Raw genomic sequence first — 14350 nt, forward strand, 5'->3', positions numbered from 1 at the left:
GTTTTGATTGGTGTTCTACTTCCACTGGGTATGAAGGAGGCTACGTTGAGGTGGAGAAGTAGTAAAGGCCACATTGCAGTTATGACGTACTTGTTAATATTAAAGAAGCGGAGTTGAAGATGGCGTCACTTTTGATCTCCTTCACGTGAATTCTCACGGTGGCCGTGACATCTGGCCAAACTCCATCGGACACCTTGACTTCCAGGTTATACGTTCCTTGGGCAGTATTCTCCAACATGGTCAGTGTCCCGGTGCTCGGGTCCAGGAGGAAGTGCCTAAATAAATAAGGACGCATCAGAGGAATGCACAACGTTGTAAGAACAATATTCTTATTTTAAAGTATATCTAGTTTTGGCTAGATTGGGTAAGGGTTAGATCTTCTGTAGACTTTTATGGCTGTCTCTGTCCCCACTGGGGAGCTACAACCTATTTGTCCAAATCTTTACCGTTGACAGAACAGGAATAGAGAGGAAATCTTCCGAAGGGGAAACTTTTTCAGATGACAACCGCCTCCTCACTATGGGGAGATTTGCCATCACTTCTTGTTCCATCTCCAAGATAGAAAGTGGAGGAGTGCCTACTCAAGGGGACACAGTGAAAAAACACTGACAGGGGTTCAACTCATTCTATACTCAATACATAAAAGCTTGGGCTCTGTATATTCTTTAAAGATATGCTAATCTCTGGCTGTTGGTCAAAGGTTGACTACCATTTCTTATCAGCCATTTTAGTTTATTGAAACTGAGACCAGGTACAGGACATCTCCTGTTTGACCATCTATTGATTCCATCTAGTAACTATGGATGAGCATGGAACAAATGATCCGTGCAAGCTTTTACATAAAGCTAGAGTTATAGGCAAATCTTGACTTTTCCTGTGAAACCCAAAGTTGGCCCCACTCCCTCCATTTTCTGAGCCTCTCAATTGGGCATTTAGAGTAGAGCTCAACTCTGGGAACTCTACCACTAACACCAAGGATGGGGCACTCTTCCTCCCACTGACACCAAGGATGGGGCATTCTTCTTCCCACTGATATCAATGATGGGGACACTCTTCCTCCCACTGACACCAATGATGGGGCACAATTCCCCCCACTGACACCAATGATAGGGCACAATTCCTCTCACTGACATCAATGATGGGGCACAATTCCTCCCACTGACACCAATGATGGGGCACAATTCCTCCCACTGACACCAATGATGGGGCAGGCACTATTCCTCCATGCTGACTGTAAGGGTGACATTCTGGTAACCCCTGTAACCTATGCAGGGGTTTCTTGAGACCTGAAATTTTTAAACAGTGGTCTCCAAACTATGAGGCCCTTTGCTTGCCTTTATCTGGCCCTTGGGGCACTATTCTTCCCCTGATACTTAGGCCCCTTTCACACGGGGCGGATCAGTAATGATCCACCCCGTGAACCTCCGCTTGCTCAGCTCTGTATATCCTCGCTCCGTATATCCCCGCTGAGCCGGCGGATGACAGGGCGGTCCCTATGGGGGGATCGGATGAACACGGACCGTCTGTCTGTGTTCACCCGATCTGATCCGCCAGACGGATGGAAAAGTAGGTATTTCCTCCGTCACACTTTGGCGGATCGGAGCAGGTCTGATGTCAGCAGGCATGTCACCGCTGACATCCGCGGCTCCATTTTTAGGTCTGCCTAAAAAACTGGCAAGCGGACCTAAACGGGCCGCCCGTGTGAAAGAGCCCTAATGAAGGCACACCATTCCTCCAAATGACACCATTGATAGTGCACTATTCCTTTCGCTGATGCCCACAATAGGGCACTATTCCTCCCACTAAAGCCAATGATGAAGCACTATTCCTCCCACTGACACACAATATGGGGCACTAATCCCCCCACTGACATCAATGATGGGACACTTTCTCACACTGGCACCAATGATGGGGGACTTTTATCCACCACTGATTTCAATGATTGGGCACTATTCATCACACTAACACCAATTGTGGGGCACTATCCCTCCAACTGACACCAATGATGGAGCACTATTCATCCCACTGACACCTATAATGGGGTACTATTCCTCCCACTGATACCAATGATGGATCACCATCCCTCCAACTAACACCAATGATTGGGCACTATCACTGCCACTAAAACCAATGATTGGGCACTATCCCTCCAACTAACACCAATGATGGGACATTATTCCTCCTACTGACACCTATGATGGGGTACTATTCCTCCCACTGATGCCAATGATGGGTCACTATCCCTTAAACTAACACCAATGATGGGACACTATTCCTCCTACTGACACCAATGATGGGACACTATTCCTCCCACTAATACCAATGATGGGGCATTGTTACTTATGCCAGGAAATGTTGTACTTCCACTGGCTACAGTCCAGCCCCTTTAAGATGTCTGAGGATAGTAAACTGCCCTTTGTTCAGAAAGTCTGGAGACCCCTGGTCTAGATGGCCCCTGTTGATGGCCTGTTTTCTCCTCTGTGGCGTGTCGTCAATATATCTCAGAGTTCAGCACCGTTGTGTCCCTTGCCTGAAACTTTTAGCCCTCAACGGTCTATCTCTTTCCTGTCTCAGACAGCCAGAGTTTTGCTTCAGAGCGCTCCTGAGCAACTGCATTGTTGAGACTGCGTTCAGTCTAATCCGCTTTTCATTATCTCGGCTACAAATATGAAACCTCCATAAAAGTCAAAACCTAATTAATCTTTAGTGACTCCTTCCCAGCCGCTTGGTGAATTATATAGCATTGTTTCAAACGCTGACATGTCCCCAAAAGCCAATCAGGGTGACGACGACGTGTAATGAAATAGTCTCATCGCCTGACTTGTCAGCGAGCGTTGAGTTACAGCGCGGAGCTTACAGAGGCATTTCCGAGACCGTCGTGAAGGTTTTATTGTCCCAATCATCTTCATCTGGAGCGAAGACCTTGCCAACCTCGACCGGGGAGCGGGCCGCTGTACACAGGAGACAAGAAATACACAACCTGGTTATTTTCAATCATCTCTGCCGGCAGACAGCCTGGAATAATTACCGCCATAAATACCAACTCCTGGGCTTCGGAGAGCCTCCTAAATCAAGGCTGTAAAGGCCGACGGGCCCAGGAGCCGGGTGTGGCCCTCTGAAGCGACTCTGTGGCCGAGATCATCCCTGTGTTATTCATAGTTATGATTTCAAGCCAACCTGCCGTCAAACATTCCCTCACTTCCTGTCTGGGCTATAGGAGGTCAGAGCAACAGGAAGTAAGGGGACATTTCTAAAATGGGGACACAGCTCTAACAAAACCATTTTTTTTTTACTGATCTTTGCGAATAAAAAGTATGATGAACGTTCCCCAAAGCAGACCCAGACAAAAATAAAAAAAATGAAGTGATTGTAAACCCTTACATATACCTGGTGCAGTGACTGGCCTCGGGTGATACTAGGGTTGCCACCTGTCCAGGAATCACCCGGACAGTTCGGGTTTGGGATCTTGTGTCCGGGTTTCAGTTTGCCTGAAACCCGGACACATTATTTAGACTGGGCTGTGGCTCCCCAAGTAACTGAGGTAGTCACACAAACATCTGTTGCCATTCGGGAGATGCGGGCCGCTGTCTGGGGGCAGGTTTGGCATCACTGAGGGGGAGCCATGATGTCAGCAAGAGCAGTTTGGCCACACCCACTGTTTGCCGCAGCGCGCTGCATTACCACTCTCCTTGAGGCACTCAAAGGTGCCCCAGGTCTTTTATTATTCTATTGTGTATACTACGAAAAAAATGTGCCCTGTGCCGCTAAAGTGTTCAGGTTTGGCTTGAAGAAAAGGTGGCAACTCTAGGTGATACACAGAGATCATACAAATCCTCCTACATACACTATAGGGCCCAACTTTGCAGCTATAACAGCTTAAAGTGCTTACAACCACTTTAACCTACAGGTAAGCCTAGATTAAAGCCCTGTACACACGATTAGTCCATCCAATGAGAACGGTCCGAAGGACCATTATCATCGGTTAACCGATGAAGCTTACTGATGGTCTGATGTGCCTACACACCATCAGTTAAAAAAACGATGGAGTCCAACGCGGTGACGTAAAACACAACGACGTGCTGAAAAAAACTAAGTTCAATGCTTCCAAGCATGCGTCGACTTGATTCTGAGCATGCGCAGGTTTTTAACCGATGCTTTTGCGTACTAACCATCGGTTTTGACCGATCGGTTAGGCGTCCATCGGTTGAATTTTAAAGCAAGTTCTACATTTTTGGACCGAAGGATAACTGACTGATGGGGCCCACACACAGTCGGTTTGGACCGATGAAACGGTCCTTCAGTGCGTTTTCATCGGTTTAGACTGATCGTGTGTACGCGGCCTAAGGCTTACCTGTAGGTGCAACAAATATCTCCTAAACCTAAGAGGTTTAGGAGATATTTGCAGAAATAGCGGGAGTGACATCATCGCGGCTCCGGCCAGTCACAGCGACGGAGCAGCGATACCCGGAAGCCACTCTGGGTATCATGGCGGCGACGGAGGAGGTGACCGAGGACTGCTGCGGGGGCTTCGATCTCAGGTAAGTAATTCATAATGAGCTAGTATGCTATGCATACTAGCTCATTATGCCTTTGGCTTGCAGGGTGTTTTTTTTTTTTTTTTCAGAGAGGGAATGTTTGACCATTCTTCCCAAAGGGAGCATGGTGCTCACTGTTCACCTTTTTTGACACCTATAATAGCCTATGGCTGTAATCAGGTGCTTAAAAAAAAAAAATACCCCGCCGCTGTAATTCAGGCTTCAAGGTGGCCGGGCGCCTGAATAGGAGGCGGCAGCGGCGACCATAGATGGATTCATGCAATGCATGAATCAATCTATTGGTGATAAACAGGTGCTGATTTACGTTACGCCGCCGCTATTTTTTGAAGCAAGTGCTTTATTCAGAAAGCACTTGCCTCTAAAGTTGCGGCGCCGTATCGTAAATCCCCCGGCGGAATTCAAATTCCGCGGCTAGGAGGCGTGTACTATTTAAATCAGGCGCGTCCCCGCGCCGATCGAACAGCGCATGCGCCGTCCGCAAATTTTCCCAGCGTGCATTGCTCCAAATGATGTCGCAAAGACGTCATTGGTTTCGACATTAACGTAAATTACGTCCGGCCGTATTCGCGAACGACTTACGCAAACAACGTAAAAAATTCAAAACTCAGCGCGGGAACAACGGCCATACTTAACATAGGATACGCCGCACTGACCCCTGCTATAGGGGGTAACTTTCCTCCGTAAAAAGCCGAACGCAAACAATGAATCGGCGTAACTCCTCATTTGCATATTCCTCGCGTATACAAACGGAAGCGCCACCTAGCGGCCAGCGTGAGATTGCAGCCTAAGATCCGACGGTGTAAGTCACTTACACCTGTCGGATCTAAGGGAGATCTATGCGGAACCTGATTCTATGAATCAGGTGCATAGATCCGACCGACGGAACTCAGAGATACGACGGCGTATCAGGAGATACGCCGTCGTATCTCTATCTGAATCTGCCCCAGTGTAACCATTGCGCTTTTTTTACTAAATAATGGCCTGGATTCAAGAAGCAATTGCGCCTGTGTAACCATAGTTACACAGCGCAATTGCTTACTTGCCCCGGCGTAACGAATGCTCCTGATTCAGGAACCTCGTTACGCCGACTGCAGCCTAAAATATGCGCGGCATAAGGCTCTTATGCCCACATATCTTAGGCTGCATTCTTGCGATGGCCGCTAGGTGGCGTTCCCGTTGTGCTCAGCGTATAGTATGCAAATTGCATACTAACGCCGATTCACAACGTTACGCGAGCCCTGCGTACGCAGTTTACGTTGTTTGCGTACGGCGGTTTTCGCGTAAGGCTGCCCCTGCTAATACGCAAACAATGTTACGTATACCCGTCATTCCCGCGTCGCGAAATTTGAATTTTACGTAGTTTGCGTAAGTGATTTGTGAATGGCGCTGGACGCCATTCACGTTGACTTTGAAGCAAATGACGTCCTTGCGACGTCATTTGCGGCAATGCACGTCAGGAAAGTTTCCCGACGGAGCATGCGCTCTACGATCGCCGCGGGAACGCGCCTAATTTAAATGATTCCCGCCCCCTACGGGATCATTTAAATTGCGCGCGCTTACGCCGGGCAATTTTAAAGAGCGCACACGCAATTTACGGAGCTACTGCTCCGTGAATCGCAGGTAGCGCAGTAAATTTGGGGGGGCGCAGGGCAAAAACGGTGCCCTGCGCCTACGCAAAAAATGCGCAAGGCTACCTGAATCTACCCCAATGTCTTTGATGTGACTGGGACAGACTTGGTGATTCGGTTAATTGTTCCATTGCAGTCTAAAGCAGGAAAAGTGGAACGCCATCGGAGATAATTATGAGGATAATTTGCTTCCAATGTGGCCAATCATGTGAATGCAGCAAAACGCCAATTGTGACAACGTTCCACCCCCGTTACATATTATTAATTCCTATGAATGTCTGTATTCACTTGCGGCTAAATCTGCCACCAACTATCCGCGGCCCTCGGAGGGCGCGGGAAATTTATAGTGATCTGATACATATTCGCTTATTCATTTACCATCTCATTAACCTACTTACAGCTCAAGGCAGGCAGATAAAAAAAAAAAACACCAATTAGCGTGTAGTGTAGTAATTATGTATCCATTAAAATAAAGTATTCTTAAATGTAGTCGGTATAAATAACTGAATTCGCCTTGGGGTCAGGATCCTGTCGTTCCCTTTAACAGCAGCACTATGACTTGGAGAGGGTAAAAGGCAGCATTGGGAGCCAATAGGATGTTCAGAATGTACACTTGCTCATATGAAGCCTTTTGGAAAGGAAGGAAGAGCAGAGTGAGCAGAGGGAAGAGCTCATCAGTGCCGATTCTGCATTGTCCAACCACAGGCTGGGGGCGGGGAGGTGACCCAGCTGTATTCCTTATCTGTGATAGAAAACAGTCAGGTCACCAGCTTAGCTCTGTTGTCTAGCATTGGACAGAGGACAGCCTCTAGAGCAGGGGTCTCCAAACTTTCTAAACAAAGGGCCAGTTTACTGTCCTTCAGAGTTTAAGGGGGCCGGACTGTGGCTATTGGGACATCAATGGGGAAAAAAAATAAGGCCTCATCGTTGGTTTTATTGAGAGGAATTGTGACCCATTATTGGTGTCATTGGGAGGAAATGTGACCCATTATTGGTGTCATTGGGAAGGAATTGAGACCCATCATTGGGTGTCATTGGGGAGGAATTGGGACCCATCATTGGTGTCATTGGGAAGGAAATAGGGATCCATCATTGGTGTCATTGGGAAGGAATTGAGACCCATCATTGGTGTCATTGGGGAGGAATTGAGACCCATCATTGGTGTCATTGGGGAGGAATTGAGACCCATCATTGGTGTCATTGGGGAGGAATTGAGACCCATCATTGGTGTCATTGGGGAGGAATTGAGACCCATCATTGGTGTCATTGGGGAGGAATTGGGACCCATCATTGGTGTCATTGGGGAGGAATTGGGACCCATCATTGGTGTCATTGGGGAGAAATTGAGACCCATCATTGGTGTCATTGGGGAGAAATTGAGACCCATCATTGGTGTCATTGGGGAGGAATTGAGACCCATCATTGGTGTCATTGGGGAGAAATTGAGACCCATCATTGGTGTCATTGGGGAGGAATTGAGACCCATCATTGGTGTCATTGGGAAGGAATTGAGACCCATCATTGGTGTCATTGGGGAGGAATTGGGACCCATCATTGGTGTCATTGGGGAGGAATTGGGACCCATCATTGGTGTCATTGGGAGGAATTGGGACCCATCATTGGTGTCATTGGGAGGAATTGTGACCCATCATTGGTGTCATTGGGGAGGAATTGTGACCCATCATTGGTGTCATTGGGAGGAATTGGGACCCATCATTGGTGTCATTGGGGAGGAATTGTGACCCATCATTGGTGTCATTGGGAGGAATTGGGACCCATCATTGGTGTTATTGGGACCCATCATTGGTGTCATTGGGGAGGAATTGGGACCCATCATTGGTGTCATTGGGAGGAATTGGGACCCATCATTGGTGTCATTGGGAAGGAATTGAGACCCATCATTGGGGAGGAATTGTGACCCATCGTTGGTGTCATTGGGAAGAATTGTGACCCATCATTGGTGTCATTGGGGAGGAATTGTGACCCATCATTGGTGTCATTGGGAAGAATTGTGACCCATCATTGGTGTCAATGGGAGGAATTGGGACCCATCATTGGTGTCAATGGGAGGAATTGGGACCCATCATTGGTGTCATTGGGGAGGAATTGTGACCCATCGTTGGTGTCATTGGGGAGGAATTGTGACCCATCATTGGTGTCATTGGGAAAAATTGTGACCCATCGTTGGTGTCATTGGGAGGAATTGTGACCCATCATTGGTGTCATTGGGAGGAAATGTGCTCCATCGTTTGTGTTATTGGGAAGCATTGTGACCCATCATTGGTGTCATTGGTTTGAATTGTGCCACATTGTTGGTATCAGTGGATGAAATAGGGCCTCAAGGGCTAAAAGCAAGCAAAGCTGTGGCCTGGGGCCAGATGCAGACCTTTGCATACCTTTATCTGGCCCTTGGGGTACTATCCTTCCACTGATACCAATGACACCATCGATGGGGCACTATTCCTCCCACTAAAGCCAATGATGAGGAACTATTCCTCCCAAAAGACACCATCGATGAGACACTATTCATCCCACCTATACCAATGATGGGGCACCATTCCTCCCACTGATACCATTGATGGGGAACTATTCCTCCCAAAGACGCCATTGATGAGACACTATTCATCCCACCTATACCAATGATATGGCACCATTCCTCCCACTGATACAATTGATGGGGAACTATTCCTCCCAAAGACGCCATCGATTGGGCACTATCCCTCCCACTTACACCAATGATGGGACACTATCCCTCCCACTTACACCAATGATGGGACACTATTCCTCCAATGACACCATCGATGGGACACTATTCCTCCAATGACACCATCGATGGGACACTATCCCTCCCACTTACACCAATGATGGGGCACCATTCCTCCCACTGAAACCATTGATGGAACACTATTTCACCCACTAACAACAACAATGGGGCACTATTCTGCCCACTAAAACCAAGGATGGGGCATTGTTTTCTCCAACTGATGTCAGGGATTTTTTTTTACTCCCAACAGTCAAAGTCAGGCTTCCTGAAGAACAGTAAACTGGCCCTTTGTTTAGAAAGTTTTGAGACACCCAATTTAAAGGTTCTTCGGGAGTGAAAGGTTTTAGAGCAAGGGTGTCAAACTCAAATTCATCGGGGGCCGCATCAGCAGTTTGGTTGCCCTCAAAGGGCCGGTTATATCTGTACTCCAGTTTTCTTGCACTGTGTAGGGAGCGCAGGGTTCAGGAGTGTGCTGCGGAGGGAGCGCAGGGTTCAGGAGTGCGCTGCATAGGGAGCGCAGGGCTCAGAAGTATGCTATGCACAGTGTGCAACAACTGATTTCATCCCTCCTAGTGGGTTCTGACCTCACCGCCCCCCCCCTGCTCTTTCCTTCCTACCCGACCCAGCTTTTAGGCTGCAGCCCGCTGGATAAAAGAAAAAAAGCATAGCCGTCAGAGCTGCGCGGGCCACATGGCAAGGCCTAGCGGGCCGGATTCGGCCCGCGGGCCTTGTGTTTGCCACCCCTGTTTTAGAGAGTCTGCTATGGGTAAATAGACCTTGGAGACCTTTCTGCGGAAGTCTACAAAATTCATAGGAATCTAGGGGGTGATTCATGAAGGGTCAGTCACAGCTGCTTGGTCAAGTGATCTGTCCTGGCCTCCATCATTCTACAGCACACCTCTACCCAACCTGCAGGGGGCAGTCTATAGTTGGCACCAAGGTCTATTTTTCATCCTACGCCTACCCGCAGCACCCGCCTAAAAAAACAATTATTTGGTGGACCGAAAGCTTTCAATTCATTTGCCCATCTAGCCGCGTTCATTCAACTTGTTTTCTGAAGCTTTTGTTGAAATTCTGAGACAAACACCTTGTTTGTGTGCTGACCTTTTATTTCAGAAGTGAAATGCGTTGTCACACCAGCGACATGGCATTCTGTATAATCAGCCCCGTAGTAGAATACAAAGCTGAATAGCATTACGCCGCTTCTCCTGCCATTAGGGCAAGTAGATCCATCGAGCGCGGCTGACGTTCCAAGGGAGCGAAAAACATCAAGATTAATGCTTTCAGTAAATTAGAGGAATGAACGAAAGGGTGACCGCAACATTTGAATGCCAATAAATGCAAAATAATGCATTTGGGACACAAAAATCCAGGCGGAACGAAGGATTAATGGCATTCTACTGACAAGCGGAGCAACAATGGGAGAGCGACGGGAAGAACGAGACATTATTTCATGTGATTTAAAGGCGAGGGGGGGGGGGGGAGAACACATCATTTGAATTGCTGGGTGGGTGGATGGTGTATGGAATAGGAAATTAAGCCAGTCGTGTTTTCATCTGGAAGGAAATGAACACCGAGGCTCCCTTTATTTCCAGATCTTTTAATATTCTTCAAGGATAACTGTGCTCTTAAAACAAATTGGCAGCGTTGAAGGCAGGGCTGATCCTAGGGTCACAGACGCCTGGGTGCAGAAATATTTCTGGCGCCCCCCACATGGGCGTGGTCATCTTACTAACTCCTCCTCTTTAAACATGTTTCTATGGCTACGACTCAAACACAGAGATGCTCCCCTAGGAAGTCTTCATTAGTGTCCCCCATCAGAGTCCCCCCCAGTAGTTGCCCCCCATCAGAGCCCCCCACAGCAGGTGTTCCCCATCAGAGCCCCCCCCCCCCCACAGCAGGTGTCCCCCATCAGAGCCCCCCACATCAGGTGTCCCCATAGATCAGTACTTGTCCAATAGATCCCTGTAGCTAGGGCGCGCTGGGAGCAGAAGCATATTACAGGGGGCGGGGCATACATGGCATCTTTGGTTACTTGGAGGGTGGCACTCGGAGAGCATTTCTGGGAGTGCACGGGATGATTGGCAGCAGCTCCAGCCAACCCAGAAGCCTCTCATCACACCGCCTATGGGAGAAGAGCTGACACACGCAGAGGGGGCGGGGAAGACAGGAGACTGCTGGAGCCTAGTGGAGCCTAGTGCCGGAGCGTGTTCCGGTAATAAGCCCTGCTGTGGTACCCAGCCCGGATTCCGGGGACAGCCGGAGGTATGCGCTCTTGTCAGTTGCCAGCGGAGAGAGCAAGCGGGGTGGGGAACCGCAGCACTCGCTACATGCGGTCTGCCTCTGGACACAGACAAGGAGGAGGGAGGGGAGCACTTGGAGCTTCGGCGCCCCCACCTCTGTGACGCCTAGGCACCCTGCCCAACTGAAGTCAATGGAATGGTTAGTTAGGGGTATCAGAGTAAAGGGGGCTGAATACAAATGCCCCCCCCCCCCACACACACACACACACTTTTCATATATTTATTTGTAAAAAAAATGAAAACCATTTATAATTTTCCTTCCAGTTCACAATTATTTGCCACTTTGTGTTGGTCCATCACATAAAATCCCAATAAAATACATTTATGTTTTTGGCTGTAACATGAGAAAATGTAGAAAATGTAAGGGGGTATGAATACTTTTTCAAGGCACTGTATGTCTGTTTGTACCCACTTTCATTACAGCATCAAGGTGAATGACAGCATTGCTCACCAAAAGGAATGAAACTTATCCAATATTTGAACACAAATGGCACATATTAGTGGACTTCTCCTTAAAGGGGTTGTAAACATTAGTTTTTTTTATTTTCTAAATTGGTTCCTTTAAGCTAGTGCATTGTTGGCTCACTTACCTTTTCCTTCCATTTCCCTTCTAAATGTTTTTTTTTCTTTGTCTGAATTTTTCACTTCCTGTTCCTCCTTAGTAAGTTAGTAAGCTTTCATCCGAGTCTTTCTGGCTGGGGGTTAGTCAGCGTGCTCGCCCCCTCCCTTGGGACTACATCCCTGTGGGGAAGTGTGAACGTTGACAGTGTCTCCCCGCAAGCATGTAGTCCCAAGGTAGGGGGCGAGCCCGCTGACTAACCCCCAGCCAGAACGGCTCGCATGATGGGGGAAAGCTTACCGAGGAGGAACAGGAAGTGAGAAATTCAAAGAACATTTTTTTTAGAAGGGAAATCGAAAAAAAAAAGGTAAGTGACCCAACAATGCACTAGCTTAAAGGAATCTATTTAGAAAATAAAAAAAAAACCTTTGCAACCCCTTTAAAGTCATAGTCAAATAACTAAACATTCCTGGGATGCTGCTCTTACCTCCATGAATATAGACGTAGACCTCCTTGTGGCCTTCTTTGTGTCCATTATCATTTTCATCTCCGACGGTTATCATTAGCGTATTTGTGGCGCTCATCGGTGGGTTCCCACTATCGGTTACAATCACAGGAAGACGAAACTCTTTCTCTTTTTCCCGATCAAAGATTCTCTGAGTTTGGATTGAGGCTGTGTTATTTCCATGGTCAACAAGCAGGAAGTCGGAGGAATTCTGGAGGTCACTTGGAAGAGAAAACCGAAAGGGTGGCCCATTTCCTGGAGAGTCTGCATCGACGACATACAACAAATAAGAGCTTTCGTTCATACGTAAAGTCTGGGGCCAGGCTGCATTTTCCCAAACTACAGGCATATACAAGCCATCAAACCTTGGACCATTGTCATTGACATCTAGAAGGGTGAGATACACGGTTGCTGTGCCAGTTTGTGCCGGAGAACCATTGTCAATGGCCAGAATGACTAGAGCATACTGTGACATGGTTTCCCGGTCCAGTGATTTAGCCACTATCATGGAACCACTTTGGTCAACGTAAAATTCGTCAAGAACATCCGAGTCCGATTGAATAGTGTAAGATATCTGCCCATTTTCGCTTGAATCGGCATCTGTAGCTGTCACTTGAGTTATAATGCTTCCTACAGTTATGTTTTCGAAAAAAGGTGCCACATGAACCACGGATGGACTAAAGATAGGAGGGTGGTCATTATAATCTTGTAATTCTATTAGGCAATAGGAAGTAGTAGAGAACTCTAAATCCTCTACTTTGATGGTGAGATTAAACCAACGCTCGTGAGGGTTTTCGTAATCCAGTTTCTTTTTCAATTTTATTTCGGCCAGGTGGTTCTTCCTTCCATTTTCAATGGAAAATTTTTGATCAGGATCTCCCTCGATGATACTGAAGGTCAGTAGAGCATTTTCTCCAACATCCTCATCGACGGCAGAGACCTGAAGGACCTTAAAGTTTACTTCACTAGTTTCCGGAATGACTGCAGTCCAAACATCTTGAGTAAATCTTGGGGCATGATCATTAATATCTACCACTGTGACTGTTGCCGTACCTGTGGTCAACAGCCCACCACCGTCTTTAACTTCTACCAAAATCAAATATGTATCGTTCTTTTCTCTATCAATGTCTCCAACAGCTGTATAAATGGTACCAGTCTCATTATTTATTGTAAACATCTTTTGGCGTGACAAATCCAATGGACTGGGCACTATCGTGTAAGTCAAAATGGCATTTTGGCCTTCGTTTTTATCATCAAGATCTATGGCTGCCATCTCCATGACTGAAGTGCTTGGTGGCGAATGTTCAACCACGCTGGCATTACAAATGTTAAAAGTGCAGAGGAACTGTGGGGCATTGTCATTAACGTCCTGTACGTAGATGATCACATCAGTAAATCCTGTAAGACCGTCACCGTCGTCATCAGTGGCCAACACCACAAATCTCCACACGGCATGTTCTTCACGGTCCAGGGTCTGCAGGGCAAATATCTGTCCCGTCTTTTCAGTTATGGTAAAGACCGTTTCGGCACCACTTCCATGAAGGGAATACTTTAACCCTCCCAATTCACTATGGTCTGGATCGTTAGCAGAGACCTGGGTGGTGTGAAAAAAAAACCATTAATAAAAAATAAATAAATAAAATCACAAATAAACACAATGGACATATTTATAAAGCAGAGAATCTGACATTCACCAAACATTCACTGCAGGTGAATCTTCAAGGTCCATGTGTTTTTAATACTCAAATTTACCACCTATAAATGTTTGATGAAAGTCACATTCATTCTAACTATACCCCTAAGTTGTGTAGAGAATCTGGAGGGTACCCACTGATTACCCATTGGTATTCTAAGACGTTTAGAAATCCTACATGGGTAAAATTAGATGTGATTGTAGATCCACCTGCTGTATATGGGAAACATTGTTTGCTCTGCTTTACACTAGATGGTGTCACCTAGCACTTTCTATTATTATTATTCACGATTTATATAGCGCCAACAGTTTACGCATCGCTTTACAATGTAGAGGGGGGGG

General features: G+C 47.1%; 1 protein-coding gene across 1 annotated transcript in view; it reads right to left on the reverse strand.

Moving 5' to 3' along the window:
• Positions 1-4: 4 nt before the first annotated feature.
• LOC120917906 (neural-cadherin-like) overlaps positions 5-14350 on the reverse strand; it is a 94824-nt gene continuing 80478 nt past the window's right edge. The window contains exons 18-20 of the mRNA XM_040329502.1: positions 12298-13909; positions 2858-2951; positions 5-275 (exon numbers count right to left, since the gene is read on the reverse strand). Coding sequence (XP_040185436.1) covers positions 80-275; positions 2858-2951; positions 12298-13909 — 1902 coding nt within the window. The 3' untranslated portion in view covers positions 5-79. The remainder of the gene's footprint in view (positions 276-2857; positions 2952-12297; positions 13910-14350) is intronic.

The sequence above is a fragment of the Rana temporaria genome, chromosome 11 (genome assembly GCF_905171775.1).
Source record: "Rana temporaria chromosome 11, aRanTem1.1, whole genome shotgun sequence".
Taxonomy (NCBI): Eukaryota; Metazoa; Chordata; class Amphibia; order Anura; family Ranidae; genus Rana; species Rana temporaria.